Source organism: Microtus oregoni, unplaced genomic scaffold, assembly GCF_018167655.1.
Source record: "Microtus oregoni isolate MIOR12 unplaced genomic scaffold, Mior012 000005F_ref0000423, whole genome shotgun sequence".
Lineage (NCBI taxonomy): Eukaryota > Metazoa > Chordata > Mammalia > Rodentia > Cricetidae > Microtus > Microtus oregoni.
Window position 1 is genome coordinate 7750230 of NW_024543064.1, and position 25278 is coordinate 7775507.

At 47.9% G+C, this 25278-nt stretch overlaps 1 protein-coding gene across 2 annotated transcripts in view; it reads left to right on the forward strand.

Moving 5' to 3' along the window:
- Positions 1 to 25278, forward strand: part of LOC121448176 (peroxisomal membrane protein PEX14-like) — a 138426-nt gene that overhangs the window by 107716 nt on the left and 5432 nt on the right. For both annotated transcript variants that reach the window (XM_041651967.1, XM_041651969.1), the window contains exons 4-7: positions 2958 to 3086; positions 20341 to 20426; positions 23678 to 23780; positions 24946 to 25043. In XM_041651967.1, the coding sequence (XP_041507901.1) occupies positions 2958 to 3086; positions 20341 to 20426; positions 23678 to 23780; positions 24946 to 25043 (416 nt within the window). The remainder of the gene's footprint in view (positions 1 to 2957; positions 3087 to 20340; positions 20427 to 23677; positions 23781 to 24945; positions 25044 to 25278) is intronic.

Genomic DNA, 25278 nt, shown 5'->3' on the forward strand with positions numbered 1-25278 from the left:
TTAACCTTTTGGATTCTGCAAGGTCTCAATCAAAGATCTGCATTGTTTATCTTGCGGGTGAGTAGGAAAGCTGGGACTAGGGCATCTAGGTGTTTATTCATGGGCCCTCTGGCAACAACTCATCCCAGAGGTAGGGGCATCTCTGTACCAGGAACCAGTGGCTGGGAGAAGTGAGGGACCCCCTGCTTGGCCTTGCTGCATCCCAGGTGGGTCACCGGGCTCTGTAGGGTCCATAAACTGGCCAGTGCTGCCTGAGCTGGGGACACCCTGAGAAGCACATGGATGCCCATTTGTCACTCTGGTGCTGTTAAAATGTTATCCAGGTATCATGCGCAGCTCTAACGCGGGGTTTAAAACCCCATGTTACTGGCTCTTACCTACAAATGGGGTTCAGGGTGGCAGGGGAGAAAGGAATTGAATCTTTCTCTAAACCTGGACAGACTCAAGACTGAAGTTCTGAGTCTGCGTTTCTAACTCTGGTTGTCATCTGCCTCACTGCTCTCCAGAACAAGTTTAATCTGGGCAGTCCTCACCCTGCCTCTAGCTTTTCATCTGCTGAGTGGGGCTATGGCTGAGAGAACTTTCCAACTCTAAAGTTATACTCCTTTCTCCCCTCCCTCCCTCCCTCCCTCCCTTTCTTCCTTCATTCTAAAGAAAAATGACTCATTTATTGAAATGGAATCAGAATGCTGACTCTCCTGGAGAACTAGGTAGGGAGAATTCCAGCCAGCATAGATTTAAAGCATCAGATGATAAGGGCTCTGAGAGCAGGAGCTTGGAAGGAAGTGCTGACGGCATTTAAACTGTCGCCTCACTGGTGGGCAGCAGAGGCAATGCAAGGTGTGTTTTATTAGGAAAATAGGCTCCTGAAAGCTCAGGGCCAGAGGGCAGAACAGAACAACAGGCACAAAGTCCTGTTCCTTTAACTAGCTCTAGCTCGCAAGGCTGAGGCACAGCCTGCAACTTGCTGTATATTTCCCCAGCGTTGAACATTATCGTACTTGTTTATATTTGAAGGAGCCAAAAGGGAGATTGAGACTGCAACTGAATGCTCCTTTTGGGAAAATTATCTTCATTTGCAGCCAGCAGCTGACAAGGCACACGATCCACCAGGTCTCTAGAATTCCATGGTGTGCCAGTGACCAGCAGCCTGTGCTGATGTCGCAGGTGCTGCTCCCTTCTCCCTGTGAACTGGTACAGCAGCGTTCTCCTTCCAGCACTTGGACAGGAGCGCCCCTTCCTAGTTAGGATGAGCACTTGGCAGTGACTGACAGGAGAAAAAGCCTGAGAGGCATAAGCTGTACGGAACTGTGTCCTCCGATTTTGCCTGGCTTGTCTGTCTGTCCTAACCCTGTTCTGGGGCAGAGACAACTCATTTGTGACAAGCTACGGAGGCAAGAAGTGGGGCACCTTGTCCAGCCCGGTCTGAGATGCTCTGTTATGTGATCACCTACCCCCCTCTAGGCAAATGCTCCCGCAGTTCCCTAGACTGACAGCGGTAGTGCTCGCTTGCTTCCCGCTAGAAGTGCTGCTGCAGCACCTGAGAGAAAGGTCAAGGGCCGCTGGAATAGTCGAGGCACTCCCTTGACCATTTGCGGTAGGGCATGAACAGTCTGAGGGACGGTGGGAATCCACTCAGGCCAATGTGATCAGGGCAGAGCTATGTGATGCAGGGCAGAGCTGCGCTCTGAAGCATTAATGCGCACCATGTATTAGCCCCCAGGCGCAGTGTGCGAGGCACCACACTTTGAAGTTGCTGATCTTCAGAACCGCCTGTACTTCACCCACCCCTAGGGGCAAGTATTCCATGCTGTGGGCCTCTAATGGAGAGCTGCTGACCAGATGTAGAAAAGCTCTCGGCCCAGGTTTAAAAGCTCTGTGTTGCGGCTTCAGTGGCTATTGGGATTCCCGGAACAGCCTGGACCAGCTCGAGCTGTCACACTAGCGGTGACCTCTTACCCGCTTTCCCAGCCGCCACAGAGGCTCTCTTGTACACAGCATTGTTTCCTGGGTGGGGCCTGTGGGATTCTTGTTGCACACCTGCGGGCTCCACAGTTCCCATCTGCTATTCTGTACTTCGGTCAGTGCTGACACCAGTAGTCACCCAGTCAGTCTCGGGCCCCGGAGAATCTCTCTGTGTGCTCAGCCTTCTGGGACTAGGGTCTTGGTGGGCTTTCACTTGCCTTCCATTTCTTAGGAAAATCCTTTACACATGCTGTAGCCACTGCAGATGGCGCCCGCGGTTTCCTGATGCCCTGTGTGCATTGTAGTTTAGAGTGTCGGAGGATTAAAGAAAGGGGAGAAAGAAACTAGCCAAGGGCGGTCCAGGCAGCCCGTGATAGGGTAGAGCAATAATCATCCAAAAGTGTGGGCCTGGTCTTGTTTTGATCTGTTTTCTTGTTTTATTTTCTTCTTTACATTCTATATCCCATTCATACTAATCACAGTCAGTCCTGATTTTTCTTTTTATTTCTGCATTTGTCATAAAATAAAGCAAATTATTCCCGTCTTCGGAAACGATCTAGACTAATTAGTCGTCTCACCCAATAATTAGTTTTTTGTTTCCCTGTCTGTTTTCATGCATTATTGTTAGTTTTTTCCCCTCTTTTTTTAACACCATTACAGATTAAAATGAGCCACATTTGCAGTTGATGGTATCTGTTTTCGGGGGAAGAATGGAGAATTGCAGTATGGAGCGACTTCAAAGGCAGCAATAAACTCAAGGATAAATTAAGGAAATTGAATGAGCCACATTTGGAAGCAGTGTTGAGGCTAATATTCTGTCGCTTAAGGTTAAATTGCAGCTGAGAGAGATTCCCGAGAATCCGAAATCGAGCAGGCAGCAGACTCGAATGCAAGGCACTCCGTGGCCGTCAGGCCCTCCTGCAAAGGAAGGCTTGCTGCAGTGTGGATGCCGGCAAGGTCCTCACCAGTGTCCTTTGCTCTTCTCCCCTTAGGACTGACAGATGACGAGATTGACCTGGCTTTCCAGCAGTCAGGCACTGCCACAGATGAGCCTCCATCCTTGGGCCTGGCTACGCCAGTGGCTCCTATCCAGCCCCCTCACCTCATCCCGCAGCCACACAGTAAGTCACCTGTTCCATGTCCTGCTGAACTGGGACTGGGACTCAGGACACTGGGGAAGGGCAGGGCCCCACCGCTCCCACCACAGCAGACTGGGAGAGCTTGACTTTTCTAGGAAAAAAACGGCACACCTGTGTTTGTCTAGAGCCAGTTATAAGTATGTGACAAAGGTTTCAGGGCTAATGAAGCCAGCCTTTGTGTTGTCACATGGTGATCAGTTCTGCACCTTCTTCTTACCCAGTGGTTTTGAGGGTCAGTTCCCTAACACAGGCATGGGAGTGAGTGGGTTCTCCTCTGCCCATGGAAGTAATTTGCTCCTAATTTTATTTTTAAACTGAATATTCAGAGGTTTGGGTCAGCCTTCACTCCCTTGTCCTGACTCCACTGTGTGCATTCATGTGGTGACAGAGTCTCGGGTGATTTCAGATTAAGTACAAAGGTCCTTTAATGATGACATGGGATCTTGGCAGAGGGGAGTTTGTTTTTTAAATGGAGGTTGCTGTAGTAACAGATACAGTGCTATGCATCCATGCAAACAAGAACATCACCTCTTCTGTAAGTCATGTGGAAAATTCTAAAAAAGTTACCATTATCTCCAAAGCCATAAGAAACAGCCTCGATTTGTTTCTTTTCCATAACTCAGCAGAGGCTCTATTGTCTTTCAAGTCTTTTCTAAAATTGTCTTCATTTTAATTCTTTAGAAGTTTTACTTTTTTTCAAAAAGTGATTTAAGAGAGTTCAAGACCAGATTTTAAAGGGTATATTTTTTAAAAATGGCAGGTTCAGCTGGGCAGTGGTGGTGCACACCTTTAATCCCAGCACTTGGGAGGCAGAGGCAGGTAGATCTCTGTGAGTTCAAGGCTAGCCTGGTCTACAGAGCAAGTTCCAGAACAACCAGGGCAGTTACACAGAGAAACCTTGTCTTTTTTTTTTTTTTAAATATTGATTTATTATGTATACAATGTTCTTTCTGTGTGTATGCCTGCAGGCCAGAAGAGGGCACCAGACCTCATTACAGATGGTTGTGAGCCACCATGTGGTTGCTGGGAATTGAACTCAGGACCTTTGGAAGAGCGGGCAATGCTCTTAACCGCTGAGCCATCTCTCCAGCCCGAAACCTTGTCTTAAAAAGAAAAAAAATTAAAGTGACAGGTTCCTTTTGGTCCCAGAACTCGTGGACTGAAGCCCTCTTCCTTCTCCCCTTATCAGCATTTTCTCCTGGCTTGCTTGCAGCTGGGTAGGTGATCTCTCTCCAGCAGACACAGCCAGTCGGGTGTTCTCTCCTGTGGTCAGGTGGGGGCCAGGCTGCTGTGTGCATCACAAGTTGTATTTAGAGTCCTTTGCTTTCTGGATAAAGCTGAGTGGTGAAGCCAGAGTACATACACCCAGGGTTCTTGTCCCTCTGTGTCTGGCCTGAGCCTTTGAGACCCCAGGAGCAGGCTTCTGCCATTTGTGAGCGGGGGACTGACTCATTTCTCTTTCCCGGTCCAAATCCTCTCGATCTGTTGTGTAGGCTTTGGACCCTAAACATACTTTTTAACCAAAGGCTAAGTAAGTGTCCATACTTTTCTGAGTTGTGTCCCTGAGCCCAGCCATTTAATAGGATTTGTTGAGGATAGGCAGTGGCAGCTGGGGTGCAGAATTGTCTAAGCACATCTGTTGCGTTCCAGCTGTTTCCTCCCACTGCTTAATACCAAACAGGTCTCTCTGCTACTTGAAAACTTCCTGCTCGGAACAAATTGTTCTGCTTGGTCACAGAGTGGGCATCAAACATCATAAGCTTGCCTGCCTTCTGGAAGCACAAAGAGTTAACTATTAGTTTTTCTGGCCAGCAGCAGCAATTGAGTCTGCAGTCTCTTTCAAGATTCCTGGCTTAGAGTCTGTTAGTCTCCTGCAGTAACACACGTCTCTTAGAGGTAGGCTTCCTCCTGCTTTGACACCAGCACAGAAACAATGGGGATGATAATTTTTAATCCTGGAGTTTTCAGTTGTCACCATCGAGCTTCATACTTCGCGTACCGTTACATTTTCCTTTCAGCTCTGGGGGTCCCTGCTCTTCACTGCTGTACTTTTGCCAAGAGGTGTCAAAACTGCTCAAAAAAAAAGGGCAAAAAAAAGCTTGATTTTGATTAATATAGAGAAACAAGACTTTGCCTGACTGATAATAAAACTGATAAATGACATTTGAATTACTTGTAGCGGTAATTTATTACATAAAATATCTTTTATTTGACATGCGATTAGTTGCTGGAAGCATCACTCAATCTGACTAGTTTAACATGCTCTAAAATGAACCCCAGTAAAAACCAGGGCTGTCGGCTGCTGGCGTTATGAAATATACTAATCCCGGAGTGAGGAAAAAAATCTGACTTTAAATATTTAAATGATTAATTGGGTTTATATATATATATATTTTTTACCTCTCTAACCCCCTTAATTACAAGCAAACTCAGGGGAGTTTCTGAACTAGGTGTGCAATCTGCATGCTTATCACCGAGGCATTGTCTGCGTCTGGGAGGGATTTATGGCCTCTGTTCATGTGTGTTCCTGGGGGTTCTATGCCTAGATCCACAGCAGCCCTTTCCTTCCTATTTCTCAGTTGCTTAAGGACTTTTCACCTCTGAGCCCAAGTCTAGAAAATGGGTTTCCCTCGGCCCAGCCCCAGATGCTCTTGTGTCAGGGTTAGGGTCTCTTGAGAACACCCGGAGAAGCTGGCATATGCAGACCTTTATCTCCTGACCTGGCCCAGTGGCCGTGGCTGCTGGGTACCTCCTGTGCCATCTTTGCTTTCTGGTGAGTGTGTTTGACCTTGAAAGTTAGTGAATGCCAGCGAGGAAGAGAACACAGAAGAACTCCCAGAAGGCACTGTGTTTCTGTGTGTGAGCACCTACTACAGTTCGGTGTGTGAGCACCTACTAGATGCTCAGCTCTGAATTATGGGAGAGCTTCAAAGCATGATTTTTCAGAATTTTACAGGCTCTTAAGAAAAAGAGAATAATATCAGACATTGTGAGTTAATGCCAAAATTAATTATACTGACAAAAATTTCTATAAGATTACAGAAAAGAGAAAAATTAATGTGGGCTGAGGAAGTCAGGAGGCTTTGTGAGAGTGGCAGGAGATGACACTGGGAAGCCTGTGTCACCTAGTAGAAGAATGAACCAGTGTTTGAGGACTTGAGAGAAAGTCAGGCAGAGCTCAAGAAAAGCCAGGCTAGCATCCAAGAAGAAATCTGATACTCTGTTTCTCCCTTTGGTTTCATTGTTTGACTTTGCTTCAAAGCTCTGTGTGTGCATCCACAGGCCCTGTGGATAGGTTCTGGGTCCTGCTTCATGCTGAGCTCAGTGATTGGTGTTGAGCTGTCTTGTTCCCGCCCAGAGGGACAAAGCACCAAGGGGCGCTGAGGTATAAGCAGGGCCAGTGTAAATTTTGTGGGGCAGTACTGGACTCCAGCATTTGCTCTCATCTTTGATGGACAGTGGGACCCTTTGAGAGGCTAGCCTGAGCTCTAGTTGCCTGGTGCTGGCAGAGAGCTTTGAATCATTTGATTAGAAGTCCTGAGAGAGAATTCTTGTCAGCTTGCTCCTGTTGCAGTCCTATTAGTAACATATACTTAACCCACTGAGCAGGCGCTCATCATTGAGGGACTCTGGTATCCCGGGTGCTGTGCTAGACCTCTGGGACAAAGGTCCTTAAAAAGATCTGTTATTTTCCCATTGCTAAGACTTGAGAGAGTCAACTCAGAAAGAGAAAAAGGGTCGGGTGGTGGAGGCTCACACCTTTAATCCCAGCCTGGGGAAAGCAGAGGCAGGTAGATCTCTGTGAGTTCGAGGCCAGCCTGGTCTATAGAGCAAGTTCCAGGACATCCAGGGCTACATAGAGAAACGTGGTCTTGGAAACCAAACAAAGAAAGAGAGAGAGAGAAGTTCTTTTCGGTGGGGCTCCAATCTTCTGCTACCCTGGTGCTGGGCTCTCTGGCTGTGGGTGTTGGGTGACAATGGCAGGGAGCATGTAATAGAGAGAAACTGCTGGTGTCACGGCCAGAGATGAAAGGAAGGAAAGGGTCTCGGGCCCTGTGTCACTTCCACAATGGCTGAAGGTCTCACTACCTCCTGAGAGCACTGGGAAACAAACTAAACCATAGCAGAAGCCTGGCCGCTCTCTGAGGTTGCCCCCATCTAGTGGGAAAGACAGTTAAGCCGGCATGTCAGTGCCTAGGAGGCAGGACCAGGGAGGAGGCTGGTGCAGAAGAGGGGAAGGGGTGCTCCTGAGAGCAAAAGCTTCACTGACCCCGTGGGTGACGGGTTCAGTGTTCTGACAGGATGAACAAGAGCGCAAAGACAGGAAACTGCATGACGACCTTAAGGATCTTTGGATGATCTGAGAAGCTGGAGCGTGCTGGAAGAGGCAAAAAAAAAAGCATCTTATCCGTCTCTGACAGAGGATAGGCAGCAACAGACAGGGAGAGCTAATGTTGTTTGTTTCAGAGTTGGACACGGGGTGTGCCTGCCTGAGTCTCTCTTGCCCTCCTTGTCATCTTTGTCCAGCAGCACATTGCTTTTCCCTAAGACTGGAGTCCACAGTCCACCCCTTCAGGGCATCTTCTCAGTGCTTCATTCTGACCTGATGGAGGCGCCCTGTGGCTCTCACACCCTTGTTCCCTACCACTGTGCACTTCAGTGTCTTTTATATTAGTCTGAGTCCTGAGGCTTTTTAAAAACTCTAGTGGCCTGAGGCTCTGACTTAGCATATCTAGAAATGCTTTTGCCTGGACCAACTATGGTGGGAATGTGTGTGAGAACCGAGAAGAAATGCTTGTTGACAATTGCCCATTTGGTCACCAGCCCACTGGCCAGACCATTTTCATGCTCAGTCCATGTAGTCTGTTCTGGGCAGGTTGTGGAAACAGTAAGGGCCAGGCTCACTTTCAGGAGGCCTGGCTTTGGGGAGGGACAGAGATGAGTCGCCACTGCTGTGCCATGCAATGATGGGCTTGCGAGTTTCCTGGCAGTGTGCAGGAGCAAAGGTTTGGAACTCCAGAATAGTCATCTTCAGAGTCCCCAAAGGACGAGGCTTGAACTGGTTTTTCATGTCACTAAGTCAAGGCTACATTTCAGAAAATAGGTTTTCTGCTATCTAAACATAGGGCATTTAGCTCACCGTGGAGGCTCTGCTGTCTTCAGGGACCCAGGTCTGCATCCTTGACAGCTTGCTGGCATCCATCTTGTCCTGTCCACCTGCTCCAGCCCCAAATGCCTCATCTGCCACTACCAACCTACAGGAAGGAAAAGGATCACAGCTGCCTCCCAAGAACACCTAGGAATTTCCATATCCTCTTATCCTCCGCGTGCTGACAAGAGTGTGGTTGCATCATCTTCCCATCTACAACGGATGCTGACAAATTGGGGGCAATCATTGGAGGCTATGCCTATCCAAGTTGCTCCTGCCCTCCTTATCATGTACCCAGCAAGGTGTCGCTGGAGCTGACATGAGCGCTTACACACAGGGTATTGTTACCTGGGCAGGCTCCGGTGGCTAGTACTGTGGTATTTAGAAAGGTTTAGCTGGCATATTAGGAAGGTAGGACTTGCTACTTTATTATCACTCTTTATAACATCTAAATGTTAGATTCTTTTGTATAAGTCAAGCATTTTCAGGCATGAATTTTCAGGCTGTGTTAGAATCCTTGGGTCATATTTCTCCCTTGATTTCAGCCACAAATGCCTAGGGAAAAGTTTTAGTATTATTGGGTTTTGCTCTCAGCCACCACTAACTTCCTTGAAAAAACATTGAACAGGGTGTGTGTGTATGTGTGTGTGATCTTTATTGAGGGTAGTTTACATGAAATAAAATGCACCTATTGTAATTGCACCATCTGAGTTTTGAGTGTGCACATCAGGTAAACATCACTGCATTGCAGAACATCTCCAGTACCCCCAAAAGGTTCTCTAATGCCCCATTTCCAGTCACTCCAGCCCCATCCTGCCTCCAGGGCCACGACTATGCTGCTTTTTCTTACTGCCTGTTAGAGTTTTGTATAAGTGGAACCATATGGCATGTACGCTTTAGTCTAGTCTCTCTGCCCAGCATAGTGCTGAGATATATCCAGGTTGCCGTGCATGTCAGAAGTTGCTTCATTTTATTACTGAGCCGCATCCCACTGTGTGGAAGGGTGTATCACTGTTTATACGCTCAGCAGCTGATGGACTTTGGGTTGTTTCCAGTTTTTAGCCATTATGAATAAAACTCTTGTGAGCATTCCTGTTGAAGTCTCTGTGTGCTTTTCTCTCTCTTGGGTGAATGCCTAGGAGGAGAATTGCTGGTTTGTATGTTAAGTGTATGTTTAACCTTATAAGAAGCTGGTAAACTGTATTCCAGAGTGGTTATCCTGTGTCAGCTTCCCCCCAGCAGCCTCGGCTGCAGCAGCTGGTGTTTTCAGCTGGGAGCCATGGCAGTTGGTTGTCCTTCTATCATGTGGTTTCTGGGGAATGAACTGAACTTGGCAGCCCTGGCAGCCAGCACCTTTACCACGTTGAACCATTTCACCAGCCCCTCAAACAGTTTTTTTTAGAACTGTTGGAGTGTACTTTATATATCACAAGACTTACCCATTTCAGGTGTGATGGAGGAAGGTCATTGGTTAAAAAAAATAAAGAAACTGCTTGGCTGGCCCTCATAGGTTAAAACATAGGTGGGAGGAGTAAACAGAACAGAATGCTGAGAGGAAGAGGAAGTGAGCTCAGACTTGACAGCTCTGCTCTCTGGAGCAGAGGCCATGCTACCCTCTCCCGGGCAGACGCAATGAACTCCGACCCAGGATGGATGTAGGCTAGAATCTTCCCGGTAAGCGCACCTTGGGGTGCTACATATGTGATTAGAAATGGGCTAAATTAATATGTGAGAATTAGCCTAGAAGAGGTTAGATAGAAATGGGCCAAGCAGTGTTTAAAAGAATACAGTTTCCGTGTAATTATTTCGGGGTATGAGCTAGCCAGGTGGCCGGGGTGCTGGGGACACAGCCCCGCCGCTCTTATTACTACACAGGTGTACAATTCAGTGCTTTTAGTAACTTGGCTAGGGTACAACCATTGCCATAGACCCACTTTAGAGAATTCTTATACTCACATAGGACCCTTTGGAGCCATTCACTATTAACCCTTGTTCCTACCATTTTCCCCAGGTAACCACTAATCTGGTGTAAGAGGTCCTTCTGTCTTTGTGTTGCTTTCATTGTTTAATAAAGAAACTGCTTTGAGCCCTTGATAGGGCAGAACTTAGGTAGGCGGGGAAAATTAAACAGAATGCTGGGAAGAAGAAAGCAGAGTCAGAGAGATGCTGTGGATCCTCTGCCTGTTGTAACCGACACTGTTAGAATCTTTCCTGGTAAGCCACTGCCACATAGTGATATACAGATTAATAGAAATGGGTTAAACCAAGATGTGAGAGTTAGCCAATAAGAGGCTAGAATAATGGGCCAAGTAGTGATTTAATTATACAATTTCTGTGTGGTTATTTCGGGGCTAAACTAGCAGGATGGCCGGGACAAACAAGCAGCCCTCCCCTTGTAACAATTGGTGCCCAATGTGGGGCCCAAACCCATGACTCTGAGATTAAGAGTCTCATGCACTACCTACTGAGCTAGCCAGGTGGCCAGGACAAAAAAGCAGCCCTTTTCTTGCAACACTAGTCTACTTTCCATCACCATAAGTCCACTTCTTCTGGGCTTTTTAGGTAAATGGAATTACAGAGTGGGTGATTTCTGTGTTTGGCTTCTTTTTCTTAACATAATGAGGCTCAGCCACATTGCAGTGTTCCTTTTCACTTCATTGTATTAACAGTCCTTATTTTGTGCACCAGATGAAGGGCAGTATATGACTTCCTGCTTGTGTTTTTGGTTCTTTGCATCCTGTGAGTTGAACTTGGAGCCTTGTACATGCTAGGCAAGTACTCTATCTTTGGCCCTGTTTTGGTTGGCACGTATAATGCTGCTGAGAAGATTGATGTGCAAGTCTTATGTGGACACATGCTTGAATGGATGGTGTCTACATGGAATTGCTGGATACCAAGTTTCTGATTTCTGGATCTTAGTTATTTTCTTTCTAATCAGTTTTCTCAAGTATGATATGCATGTAGTAAGAGTCTTGGTTTTTCAGTATCCAATTTGATAAATTGTAACTCATTTTATTAGTGTAACCATCACTGCAATTACAATGCAGAAAATTCCAAAAGGAACATAATGTAGATTCTATTATCCTAAAGAGTTTCTTTGTGCCTTTATCACCGTGCCTTGTTTCTGGTAACTACCAGTCTGTGCCTTGTTAATAAAAAATGGAGTGCAGACCTAAACAGAGAACTCTCAACAGAGGAATCTAAAATGGCCGAAAGACACTTAAGGAAATGTACAACATTCTTAGTCATCAGAGAAATGCAAATCAAAACAACTCTGAGATTCCATCTTACACCTGGTAAGAATGACCAAGATCAAAAACACTGATGACAACTTATGCTGGAGAGGTTGTGGGGTAAAGGGAACACTCCTGCATTGCTGGTGGGAATGCAAGCTGGCACAGCCCCTTTGGATGTCAGTGTGGTGATTTCTCAGAAAATTAGAAAACAACCTTCCTCAAAACCCAGCAAGACCACTTTTGGGTATATATCCAAAGGATGCTCAATCGTGCCACAAGGACATGTGTTCAGCTCTGTTCATAGCAGCATTGTGTGTCATAGCCAGAACCTGGAAACAACCTAAATGCTCCTCAGCCAAAGAATGGATAAGGAAAATGTACATTTACACAATGAAATACTACACAGAAGAAAAAATAACGACATCTTGAATTTTGCAGGCAAATGGATGGAGCTAGAAAACATCATCTTAAGTGACGTAACCCAGACCCAGAAAGACAGTTTCACATGTACTCACTCACAAGTGGTGTTTAAACACAAAGCAAAGAAAAACGGCCCACAAATCACAATCCCAGAGAACCTAGACAACAGTGAGGTCCCTAAGAGAGACTTACATAAATCTAATCTACATGGGAAGTAGAAAAGGACAAGATCTGAGTAAATTGGGAGCATGGGGAACATGGGAGAGGATTGGAGGGGAGAGTTAGGGAGGGGAGCAGAGAAAAAATGTAGAGCTCAATAAAAATTAGTAAAAAAAAAAAAAAAAAAAAAGGAAGAAAGCTGTGTCTTTTCAAGATCTCCTGAGTAAATTGCAAGCATGGGGACCATGGGAGAGGGTTGAAGGGGAGCAGAGAGGCGGGGAGAGGGGCAGAGAAAATGTAGAGCTCAATAAAATAAAATAAAGCTGTCTTCTCACAAGCTTCATTTATGTTCAGGTTACATATGTGTAGTTTCTGTGCTTAGTTTATTACCATAAATGCTTTAAAAGTTGATCCATACATACATTACATATTACACACACACACACACACACACACACACACACACACACACCGTGGATGTGTGTGACAGAGAGAGACAGAGAGAAAAGAAAGAAACAGGAGAGAGTATCTGTCATGAGAAACCCTATGCAGTAGAGGTCAAAGAACAAGCCAGCTCTTTCCTACTGTCTGTATTGTAAAGACTGCACACAGGACACCAGACTTGGTGGCAAGTGTCTCTACCCACTGTGCCATCTTAAGGACATCCATAATGGGAGTTTTAAGGTTTGTGTGTTTATTTTGCAGTTCTACATCTCCTTGCTGGAATTCGGTTCTCTCAGTTTTAAGTTTAGCTGTCCTAACATTATGTAGCAGGATTCACTGTGGTTTAACTTTGCATTTTATATACTAACGAGTGATGCTAATCATATTTTCAGGGTCACATTTTTTTTTATTTTATGTGTATGAGTGTTTTGTTTTCGTGTACATTTGTGTACCACTTGTGTACCTGGTGCTGTAGAGGCCAGAAAGAGGCATCAGATCCCTTGGGACTGGAGTTACAGACAGTTGTGAGCCTCTGTGTAGGTGATGGGAACAGAATCTGGGTCCTTTGTAAGAACAGCCAGTGCTCTGAACTGCTGAACCCTCCCTCCTTCAGATTCCTCCCAGTTGTTCATAGTCCTTTATGAAGACTCTTGCAGTCTTCCAACCTTTTAAATGCTGCCTTGTCTTTGATTTGTTGAGTTGCTAGACTTTGTCGATATTCCAGTCCCTCCTGTTTGCATCTCTTGTTCTCCCAGTCTGTGACCTAGATTTTTTTGTGATGGTTCCTTTTGTTGACTTTCATTTCTTCAGTTGTTTTGCTTTTTATGATGTAACAAGTCTTTCTCTGTCCACCAGCCAGCTCCCAAATAATGACATGGAGACTGATTACTAATTATGAAAGCGAGGCCTTACCTTAGGCTTGTCCCACTAGTTCTTATAGCTTAAATTATCCCATTTATATTAATCTACATTTTGCTTCGTGACTTTTTACCTTTCTTTTATTCTGTATGTCTTGATTCCCTCCATGTCTTATTGGTGTCTCTATTATCTTCTCCTCTTCCTTTCTCTTCCCAGAAATCCTACCTGTACCTCCTGCCTGGCCATTGGCCATTCAGCTTTTATTTACACTAATCATAGCAACACATTTTCACAGAGTGTACAAAAATCCCACAACATTATGGCCCACACTTTTTATGTCTTTCCCTGTCCCAAGACTTGACTTCTGTGTTTTCTGTTTTCATATGGAATCTGTATGGCTATGTAGTTTTTGTTCTTTCCTCGTGTGACCCATGTAGCATTAATTTTTGCATACAGTGTAAACTCATGACTTTTTTATGTGGATTTTCACTTCTTCCAATGCCATTATCACAGGTTGTCCTTTCTCCCACAGGATGACCTTGGCTTCTTTGTTAAAAATCAGTTAGTCATCAACATGGTCTATTTCTGATCTCTTCTGGATTCTCTTTAATTAGGCTGCTGTGTGTGTGTGTGTGTGTGTGTGTGTGTGTGTGTGTGTGTGCGTGCACATGAAAGGTCTCACCCTGTAGTCTAGAGCTAAGGCTTGAGCCACCACAATTTTCTTCCCTCCCCTCCCCTCCCTTCCCCTACCTTTTTTTTTTCCCTTTTCTTCTAAGGTATCAATGCTAGGCAAATGCTCTGCCTTGAGCTATCCCTCTAGCCCTGGTTTTTGTCGAGACCCCATTCCCTGTATTGCCTGAGTCGGTCTTCCACTCCTGGGCTCAGCCTCTGAGTATCTTGGACTACACTGCACCTGATTCCAGAGCTTATAGCTCTTCAGCTGTGATGAGGGAACGTGGACACACTACTCGCTAGCCTTCCTGCCTAAAGATAACGCTGCTAGTAGCATCACAGCCCCAAGAAATATGGAAAAGCTCATATCTCTTGGAAGTGCGTGTGAAGCCAGGCCTGGGTTATGTTGGCTGCGACTGCTGCTTGGCAATTTAGTGTTAAGGTTCTTTGCCTTCATTTGTGACATGATACGCCCAGTATATAATAAGCTGCCAGGAGTCAACATCATGTGGAAGAGCTAAAATTGAACTGACTGCTCACTTCTTGTGCATAGAGCTGCGATGTCTTCTTCTAGATGCTGGCCTCTAGGTTCAGTTCTCTGTCCACAGTGGCAATCCACAGCCAAGTGCCTGGGTGCCTGGCACTGCAGCCAGCCTGGCTTAGCTTGGTTTGCAGAACCTTCAGTTGCTGTCTGTGCAAAAGGCCCAGCGACTCCACACCATGGCAGGTGCTGGTTTGTGGACTGGCTTTTGTCCAGGACCCTACTGAGTGATCCTGTCTTGTCATTTAATTTTCAGGGTGGGTTCTGAGTGGAGCTGGCAGACAGCTTTGAGGAGCTAGGCCCACCACTGTAGAGTCACAGTTCCAGCCTTGATGAGCAAGGAGGAGCATGCACCTGTCCTGCTGATGTCTGCCACTGCCCTACCCTGTGCTTGGGCCACCAGCCTCCCAAGGGCAGTCATTGAAGTACATTGTCTCAGCAAGATGATCACATGCCAAGTGCCAGGGCTGCTGCTGCTGCTGCTCTTGAGCCTTTGGTGGAGCTTCTGAGACCATACGTCTCAGCTCAGTTGCCTGTCTTGGACCTGCAGTCCTCTGCATATTCCTGCCTGCTTCTGTTTGTCCCTGTGTACTAAGAAGGTTTCTCTTGATTGAGGAATAGTGAAAGAACCTGGCAATACTGAGTTTGTTGGTGTTTGGAGAATAGTTAGAGAGCCTTGGAGATGCTCCCCTGCCACTGTGACCACTGTCCCTACAACTGCCCCAATCCTGAACCTCTGAGCAGACCTCCAGGCAGCTTCAGAGAGGCAGTGTGTAAAGGTTAGAGTGTCAGACTTCAAAGACTTTTCACCACAGCAGGTTCCCTACCATACCTTAGAGTCCTAGTGTATAGCGCACTCAGTGCTGTCCGCGTGCTTACAAAGCCCCCAGGGGGGCTGGAGAGATGGCTCAGTGGTTAAGAGCACTGGCTGCTCTTCCAGTGGTCCTGAGTTCAATTCCCAGCAACTACATGGTGGCTCACAACCATCTGTAATGAGATCTGACGCCCTCGTCTGGTGTGAAGGTGACCATGTAGCAAAACACTGTATATATAATAAATAAATCTTTGGAAAAAAAAAAAACAAAGCCCCCAGGGATACAGTATTGGAGGCGCTCTCTGTCCCACCTTCTGGGTACTGAAGCCGTCAGTAGTCTGAGAGGGCCCCCTTGATCCTGCTCTCTGGTGCTCTCACTCCCACTTTTGTGTCCTGACGCCCAGACTGCCTTTCAGCTGGTGATCCTCCTGCCTCAGCTTCCTAAATGACTACGCTGCCTGGTAGTCAGTCGTGCAGCTTTTTTTAAAAAGATTTATTTGTATTAGTTTTCATTGTGTGTTGTGTGTGCATGTGTGCAGTGCCCTTGGACTACAGAGGCATCAGATTTCCTGGAACTGGAGTTATGGACAGTAGTGAGCTGCCATGTGGATGCTAGGAACCAAACTCGTGCCCTCTGGAAGAACAGCCAGTTCTAGTAACCACTGAGCCATAACTCCAGCCCCAGTTGTATAGCTTATTCAGGCCGGCAAGCTGGCTCAGTGGTACAGGCTCTTGCCACTGAGCCTGATGACCTGAGTTTGATCCCTGGGACCCATGTGGTGAAAGGAGAGAACAGACTCTGGAAAGCACAACCACACATGGGTGCACTCATGCCCTTAATCACATATAGGTAGATAAATATATGCAATAATTTTTAAAAAGCTTTTTCATCTTCCTTCCTACCTGGAGCCATCAGGTTGCGGGCCCTGTCTTCTGCCCTCGGACACTGGGCGCTGCAGTGATAGGAGTGTCTCCTGGACTCAGAGTGGGCAGGAGGTGGGCGCCAGGGTCTGCTGCTTCACTGGAGACTTTTACCCTTGAAGCCATGCAGCGGAAAAGAAGCTTTCTCATCTGAGTTTTTCTCTCTTCATTTTGCCAAGACAGAATTGTATCACACATCTCTAAAACGAGTAAAATGGCATTTCAGCTTCTAGTCTTTATAGACTCTCTGAACTTTAGGAAAGATCATTCTGGTCCCTTTTCATTAATAATGAAAACCAGGGGGCAATAAAATGTTCTTAACGCGAGCCTGGCAGGAACGCCACGGCAGTGAGGGTGAAGGGTGAGCTGGCAGGGAACTACAGGTGTTTCTCGGGCCTGGGGAGGGCAGAGCTCCTGCATGGTGGACAGCTGTGCAGGCCTGAGCTCCCAGATCGCAAGCTCTGGAGGCTGCTTGGCCTCAGGGTCTCGATGTCAGCAGAAAGAGGCTGCGCTTGTCCAAGCATGGGAGGTGTGCCTGTGGGGAAGCAACTGATTCAGCAGGCTGGGGGTCTGCTCGAGTTGTCAGCCTAGTGCAGTTGTCTTCTTGTAGGATACTCAGTGGCCAGTGGCAGTTTGAGAGTTAATGGTGAATGTGGTTTGCTGGTTGCAGCACCATGGTAAGGTGTTCTCTGGGGATTTGGGTTGTGTGGACAGATGTCCCTCTGGAACAAGAACCCTCTCGAAGTGTGGCAAGGTCATTCTTTTATGACATTTTTCTCCTAAAAATGGACTTCCCCTCACTAGGTGTATTTTACACCTGGCGTAACGAGCAGAGCAGACTAGAAGAGAAGGAGCAATGGGAAGACCCACACAAGACTCAGATTTTGCATTTCAGGGTCCAACAAAGAGAGGCCTCGGAGCCTCCTATGGAACTAGAGGGAACTTGCAACACACAGGGTTGTCTGTAACCAGCAAGGCTGTCCTTACCTTCATGGATGGCCTTTTCAGATGTGAACACCTCATTGGGCATCACAGTGTAGTCCAGACGGGGAGAGTAGGGACATCCTTGCTAGCCATAACACAGATCCCAGGCCTCACAAAAGAACACATTGACGCCGGGCGGTGGTGGCGCACGCCTTTAATCCCAGCACTCGGGAGGCAGAGGCAGGCGAATCTCTGGGAATTCGAGGCCAGCCTGGTCTACAAGAGCTAGTACCAGGACAGGCACCAAAGCTACAGAGAAACCTTATCTCGAAAAACCAAAAAAAAAAAAAAAAAAAGAACACATTGACAAATACGTCTGTGCACACACACATACACGAAACATTTGCATGCCACTTAAGACCATAAGCAGAACTACAAAAAAAAAATGGTCTTTATGATTCTTGTCACAAAGGACTAGTGGCCGTGCTACATAAAAAAGTCTCTCAAAAGTGAGGAGGGGAAGAAATGAAGTAGGAAAATGGAATGCACACACTGCCCAAAGGAAATGCATACAAATAAGATGGGTGCTCATTAAAAGCAGAGCAAAGCACCATTCTGCTGCTGCCAATCTACGTCTGCTGAACGCACCGAACGGAAGCTGAAACCGTGGCTAGTGGCTGGATTTGCAAAGCCCTACGGAAGGAGTCTGGCCTGTCTCTTGGCATCACAACCATGCCTTCTGACCCATGTCCCTGTGAAGTCTCGGGTTTTCTGACAGCCTCTATGGGAGCTGACACAAGTCAGTGTGTGTGCTGCAGTTAGGGACCAGAGAGGGGCTCTCTTTGTCAGCAAGCAGGTTCCGTGGAATAGCAGACAGCTGTGGGGAAGACGCTGAGAAGTGGGAGGAAGGGAGAGAATCAGACGTGCACCTCGTGCTTTACACGTGTGTAAACATTCTCTGGAAGGATAGCGTGGAGCTGTGGACAACGGCTGTTTGTAGCAGAGAATGCCTCTTTACAGTACGCTGACTTCTACTTGATGCTTAAACTATGAGTCTTGTCAGAATCTGTAAAATAGAAATGGGAGTTGAAGGCTGGGAGAAGCCATTACATTAATTGCAGTTTTATGGCCAAGATGAGCTGGGCCATGTTGGGGAATCCCAAGTGGATTTCATGAGTACAGGAAAAGAGACATTCTTCCGATACCCTCTTGCCCCTTGAAAATGCTGTTTAATAGTCCAGATAGAACGGGTGTGCCCCTCACCTTCTTGGAAGTCATGAGGAATTGGCTTTCCTGGCTGGGCCACATGCCCACAACCCCAGCTCCATGCCTATCCCACCACTAAGCCTGAACAAGACCTCGCTCCTCTCCTTTGGTCCCGAGACAGCAGATGGTGGCAGGTACCTCCGTGAGCTTGCTGGCACAGGTGGAGAGGGAAGGGAGAGGAGGAGAGCTCTCTGAAGCACCAAAGCTGGTTCTAGTCCCCCTCCGAGGGTCCCCACAGTATTCCTGTCCCTCTTTGCTCCCAGGCTTGACTTTGGAGGAAGGTAGCTTCCCCACAGCCTGTCAGGCGCCCTGTTGGGCAGTTGTTCTTTGGCACAGTACCTTGCTTCATCCTTAACTGCCAAGGGTGCCCACCGTGGTCTCTGTTTTTCCTCTTGGCAGGGCCCCGGAGGCCTGGAGAAAGCAGGCCAGGTTACAGACCTAAGCCCCTCATGAACCCTTCATGGGATGGTAGAGAGCCCACTTGTGTCATGCAAGTAGAATCTCCCTGGCCCACAGAGTATACATCCCAAGACCCCAGTGGAAGCCTGAGACTGGGTGCTCTCTACATACACAGCCGTGATAAAGTTTCACTTACAGATTAACAGTAGTAAAGTGTAACTGTGGTAGTATGTTGTAATAAAAGGCATGACCTCCTCACCCCAGGATCTGACAGCGCATCATTGTTTTTCTTATTGAGGACTTTCATGTTTTTCCCTTAAGGGAAATGCTTAGGCTTTTCTTAGGCAGATTCAATGCATCTCAGCGCTTGTGCTTTGAGACCATTGTTAAGTGAAATAAGGGTTGCCCAGACTGTGCTGAGATGCTGAGACAATCGGTCTGAGAGGCAGATGGAAATCAGTGGCCCTATACAGTGTGGATACGCTGGGCAGAGCTCGGTGGGGTCCTGGGGGTCAGAACAGGAGGGCTCGGATGCCATCATTCTACTTAGAATGGTATACAGTTTAAAGCCTGTGAGTTGTTTCTTTCTGGAATTTTCCATTTACTGTTTTCAGATCATAGTTGCAGAAAGGAAGAATACAATTTAAAAAAAAAAAATGGCCAGGAGCCTGGCATGAGGTGAGGACTGAATGCTCAGTCCACTTCCTCAAAACAATGACAAATTCTCCTTCTAAAATGTCCTTGACCTCTGATCTAGCCTATTTCCGCCTCCGTGGCCCTTGCAAAAATGTCCCCTACTTCTAGCTTTCCCCAGAGCTATCCCAGTGTTCTCCTGGAACAGAGTTGAGATTGTGGCACTTCCTCTCCCAAGTCCTTCACTGCCACCTCACTGCTGTGGGCTGGTACTCTGATGGCCCCGACCTGTCTTCCTCACCCCACACACGCTGGCCTCCAGGACATAGGCTTTGGCCCTGTCCCTCACCATCCTCAGAAGTTGCTTTACTTAGTCCTTTGCAGACTCGTGTCTTTAGAACCTGAGGAATGAGCAGAGCAGGGAGGCCCAGGTCACTGTGGGCCCTGGTTTATCCCTCTGGTGGTGTGTAGTCTCTAGAATGATCCTTGTTCCTTGACCTCATAGGCCAGGCCAAAGATCCTCTGACCCGCACTCACAGCTGGACCCTCAGCTCACAGCTGGATACCTCTCCTCGGCGTCTCAGGGTCAGGTCACTCCTATCTCGAGTGAGGCAGATGGTTCTGGGAGCCTGGGAAGAAGAGAGGAGAGCCTTACAGATGTTCTGATGGTCGCGTGCTACTTTCTACAGCTGTGTGTCTCACTTGCCTGCCAACTGAGACACTCCCACTCCTCCACTCCTAGGGAGGGATGCTGGAGACCTAGCTTTCTTTCTTTCTTTTTTTTTTTTTTCTACGACTAGGCCCCGGAGGTTCCCTATGGCGAGATTACGGTGCCTTGGCCATCATCATGGCGGGAATTGCATTTGGCTTTCACCAGCTCTACAAGGTAAGTTGCCTCCCAAGGGCAGCAGAGTGTTGTGCCCCGCTACCCTTTGGCGCTCAGCCATCTTTCCTGACCCCTGACTTACAGAGGCACTGACCTCAGTGGATGCTCTGCCCTAGAGCACAGAGGCTGTGGTGGAAGCAGGCAGTACAGCAAGCGAAACACAAGGCACACAGGCACTGCTGCTCCAGCTTCCCGTGCTGGATCACCCCCACCCCCATCCCCCACCCTCCACCCCCACAGCATGAGCTAAAAGGCCAGGTGGGTGTTCAGAGTAGCGCCTGTTACCAGTGAGAAGTATGTAAATTTTGGGGGGAGGGGACGGGGGTTTCAAGACAGAATTTCTCTGTGTAGATTTAACTGTCCTGGAACTCACTCTGCAGACCAGGCTGGCCTTGAACTCATAGAGATCTGCCTGTCTGCCTCCCAAGTGCTGGGGTTAAAGGTGTGCGCCACGACCGCCTGGCTGAGAAGTATGTTTGAGAGACATAGTAACCTTGTGGTTAAGAGCTTGGACTCTGGAGCCCAGCTGTATGTGTTGAACCTGACTGTGTCCCAGAGTAGCGGTTTGTCTGTAAGGCAGGACTAGACCAGATGATCTGACTTCACAGTGGTGTGAAAGTGTGCCTATCCACGTCAGTATTCCCACTTTGGGCACAATACTCAGTGAAGAAACAGAGACAGGCTTTGCTTTTGACAGTTTTGCCCAACCTCTGCAGCAAGTATTCTGGGCACAGTGAAGTAGTTCGGGAGCACCGTGTTGCTTAGGAGGTCAGGTGTATTGATGTATCTTCTGGCTGTGAGTGAGGGCTTTCAGCATCTGTAAACTTTACCCAGGAGTCAGTCTTGGGACAGTGCTGGAGTGGTGCTGGCTCGTGGGAAGCCCCTTAGATGGCTTTATTCCACCCTGGTATTTACAACTAGCTCAGGGAGCCCACTTCTTGTTTTCTGTGGATTGTGGTAGCATCTGTATAAACGTGGGATTTTCCCTGAGCCTGTGAGTCAGCCAGCCCTCAACCGTAGAGTTGATGCTTGTAGCAGAGCTGAAGGCACTGAACAAACATCTTCTCCCGTAATACCGGTGGAAAGGCCCCACCTTGATTGGGAGAAGCTAGTCTACAAGATGCACAGCCAGGATGGCCACAGCCAGGATGGCCCCACAGCCAGGCCTGCTTACCCTGGAGAGAAGCCATGTTCTCTTCTGAGGTCTCCCACTAATCCAGCATGGTTTGGTGACTTTTTTGTTTATTTGTTTGTTTGTTTGTTTTTCAAGACAGGGTTTCTCTATCTAGCCCTGGAAGTCCTGGAATTAGCTTTGTAGACCAGACTGGCCTTGAACTCACAGAGTTCAAGGAACTACCTGCCTCTGCCTACTGAGTGCTGGGAAAAAAAGGTGTGTGCCACCACCGCTACCCGGCAACTTTTTTTTTTTTAGGACCCTATTGAATTCCCAGGCTTGCAGTGTAGATTTTAGCACAGGAAATGTGTGTAAACCTTGTATTCTTGGATTCTTAGTTTTTGACTTCATAGAATAGATAATGACAGAGTTGTGGCAGAAATTCCTGTGCAGAAATTCAGAAGCTTGGGACATCTGCTGCTGAGCTGCTGTGTTGCCTTGTGTGCATGGGGCAGCTGCAGACAGACGCCAACACAGAGTGTCCTGTGTACAGCACATGATTGTCCCATCGCCTGCCCCCACCCTCCAAGAGAACAGGAGGTGTGACACTTTGGTTCAGATGTGACACAGAGATTGTCACCTGTTTCTGTGCTGCTCTGGCCACCAGCCTGCTTTAAAAAGAAAGGAAACATTGAAGTGTTGGTCACAATGGTGACACAACAATGTCTTCAGCATCTTCTGGTACTTTTCTTTAAGTTTTTAAAAAGTGGGGGACTGTCTTGCCTTGTATAGGCACAGAGATTTAGCCAGAACAGTGGCAGCACTCCCTGCTCACAGGCTCTGGCCTGAGGAATTGGGGGTAGCTGGTTGTGCGACTGAGAATTTCTTGACTTTTATACTTAGGAAACGTCAGGCTGAGTTGATGAGTTCCGTTCGGTTGTGGGTAATAACTCACACTGTGGCTGCAAAGCACTTTGCGAAATAGAAACGGCTTCTGTGTACATGCTAAGTGGCGAGCTTCACTCGGAGTTTCTCTTGAAATGAGTTCTCCCACAAACCCCCATGAGACTTGCTTTTCTTCCCTAGTACAAGACCCATAATGGAGAACATTCTCTCTGTTTTTCCTGTCTGGAACCCAAATAAACAGAAAATCTAAGTTCTCTCTGGGTACCACTTGCCAGGCTTGTGTGCTTGGCTGAAACAGTGTCCTCTCAGATTGGTATGGACCTCGCCTCCCTAGAGTGGGGGCCAGAAGGTCTCCAGATCCCAAACTGCTTGGTGGCAAAGCACAGGCTCTCCCATCTGTTCTCCTAGCACCTGCTACTGCTACCTCCAACCCCTGTACTTCCTTGTTCCACTCCCTACAGATTTCCAGCTGTGTCCCCCTCTTTCCCAAAGGATGGGGAGGCTGGTCGTAGGTGTTCCTGCCTGGTAGCCCCACAGTCAGCAACCTTGGCTTCCTGTGTCCCTGGTGCAGTTTCTCCTCTGCCTGTCTTTCAGTTCTGGGAGGGTCTAGACTGTTTTGGCTTCCCGTGAAGAAAGCCCCTTCTGATGTTTAGAAGAGTTCAGGGTGCCCTCTTTATTCCCACCGTGGAAGATAACCACCCCAGAAGCTCTTGATTTTCTCCCTTTCTCCAGTAACCTTGTGTTTATGCAGATCTAATGCTGTTTCTGGATGGGTGAGGCCATTTGTTTCATTCACAGAGTTCAGGTGTTAAAGATTCAGAAAGGAACAGTGAAAGCTGGTTTGCTCTCCCCCAGAGCCACCCACCACGGGGCCAGTGCCTGGCTGTCCTCTAGCCCTCTGCAGCCTCCTTAGAACTTTTCAAGTAGAATTTACAAGCATCGTAGACATATATATCTAAGAAAAGTAAGTGAAAGGGACAAGGGACAGCTCAGAGACCTGGCTCGGCCTGTGCTAGGCACCCCTGACTCCTCCTCCCCTTCTCTTGGTCTTTGTCCTTGTTCCCGCAGAAGTTCTTAGGAGGCCATAAGCAGCCCCGTAACTTTCTCAAGCACCTTTTTTCTAGTATGGAGTGTGTTGGGACTGGAGTGACCCGCAGAAGATCAGGGCAAATTGGGTGGTGGGATTTGAGAGGCTGGTGTGGCCACCTCCTCACCTGGTCCCTTCGTGCAGAAGTACCTGCTGCCCCTCATCCTGGGAGGCCGAGAGGACAGGAAGCAGCTGGAGAGGATGGCGGCGAGTCTCTCCGAACTGAGTGGCAGCGTGGCCCAGACAGGTAAAGATTAATGACTCCATCAAGTCACCCCTCAAAGCCCCCTCACGCAGCCCCTTTCGGCCCCTCCCTCTCCCTCCGTCTCCACTCTGTGGTGACTTCATTTATCTGCTCTGAGAATCTGTTCACATTTGCAAATGAAGCCGCCGTCATTTCGGTTTAATTTGAAATTGCTTGTTTACTGTCGGCGCGGCCTCAATTAATTATGTTTTTACGGAAAGGCTCCCAACCTCAGAATATTAATAAGGGGAATAAAATGACAGCCTTTCTAAGGGCTGTAAAGTTCATTTTTAATTTCTGCTTCTATGAGGTTTTCAGGGGGGTTTTCAGTGATTTCCCCCTTCCCTCGAAGAATCCAGTTGCAGGGTCAAGAGAGTCTGTAATTACTGTGGCTCCCGGGACCCCTACCACCTCCTCTGTTATCGACTCCATGCCGATGGCACTCAGTACCTGCTGCCCCAGTGATGGCCCAGATTAGCTGGGACCTGTTGTGGCAGAGGTGGTTCTTCTCCTTTATGAACTTGTTTACTAAGTGGAAGCTGCACATCTAAACCTTGAGGCAGGGAGAAGAGTCACCTGTCCCAGGCAGGAGTCAGCCCCTCACTGGCACCTGTGCAGAGCTGTCTGGAGTTCTCTAACTCGTCTGTCCCATGGACCATTGCTCCTAGGAGGCAGGGACATAGTAGCAGTCACATGGTAGAGCGGCCTTGACGAGTCCTCAGTGGGGCAGAACAGAATGGAAAAACCAGCACAGGTGGGACTTGTACTTTCCCATTCCTGGATATGGCGGAGACCTGAGTCTCAGTTCTCCTGGGACTGAAGCTACCCTAGAGCCCCCAAGGCCACTGTGAGTCCGGAGAGATGAATGATTGGAGCATGGCAGGAGCTAGAGAGCCAGGCACGTCACAGCCAGGCGTAATTAGAGGGGAGAGGTTTTGGACGGATGTACTGTTGACCACGGACAGGCACACAATGGAAAGATGAAGGAGAAACACCAGAGGTTACACACAGTGCGGGTGGATCACCCCAGGCACAGATAAATTATCTGGGTGTGGGGGCAGGGCCTACAGATAAATTACACATAGCAGGGAGGCGGGCAGCTTGCAGGTATGTGGGCGAGGAGGGAACCTTGGGCACTGACTACCAGATGTAATGCTCTCTTCCCCAGTGACTCAGGTACAGACAACGCTGGCCTCTGTCCAAGAGCTACTGAGACAGCAGCAGCAGAAGGTCCAGGAGCTGGCCCATGAGCTGGCCGCTGCCAAGGTACTTACCTTTGGACCCTTGGGTCCCCAGGCCCAGGTCTGTTCCATTTAGCTCTAAGGTCTCCACCTGTCTACTGTATTCTGAGGGCCTAGTGTCCTCCGCTTGTCATCTTCTGTCATGGGTGACACCTCAGGCTGATGCTGTCCTCCATTAAAGAAGCGGGGTACCACTGCCTCAGTGTAGCATTAACCATCAACAATGATATTCCTGTTTTTGTGCCACCTCCTGACAACAG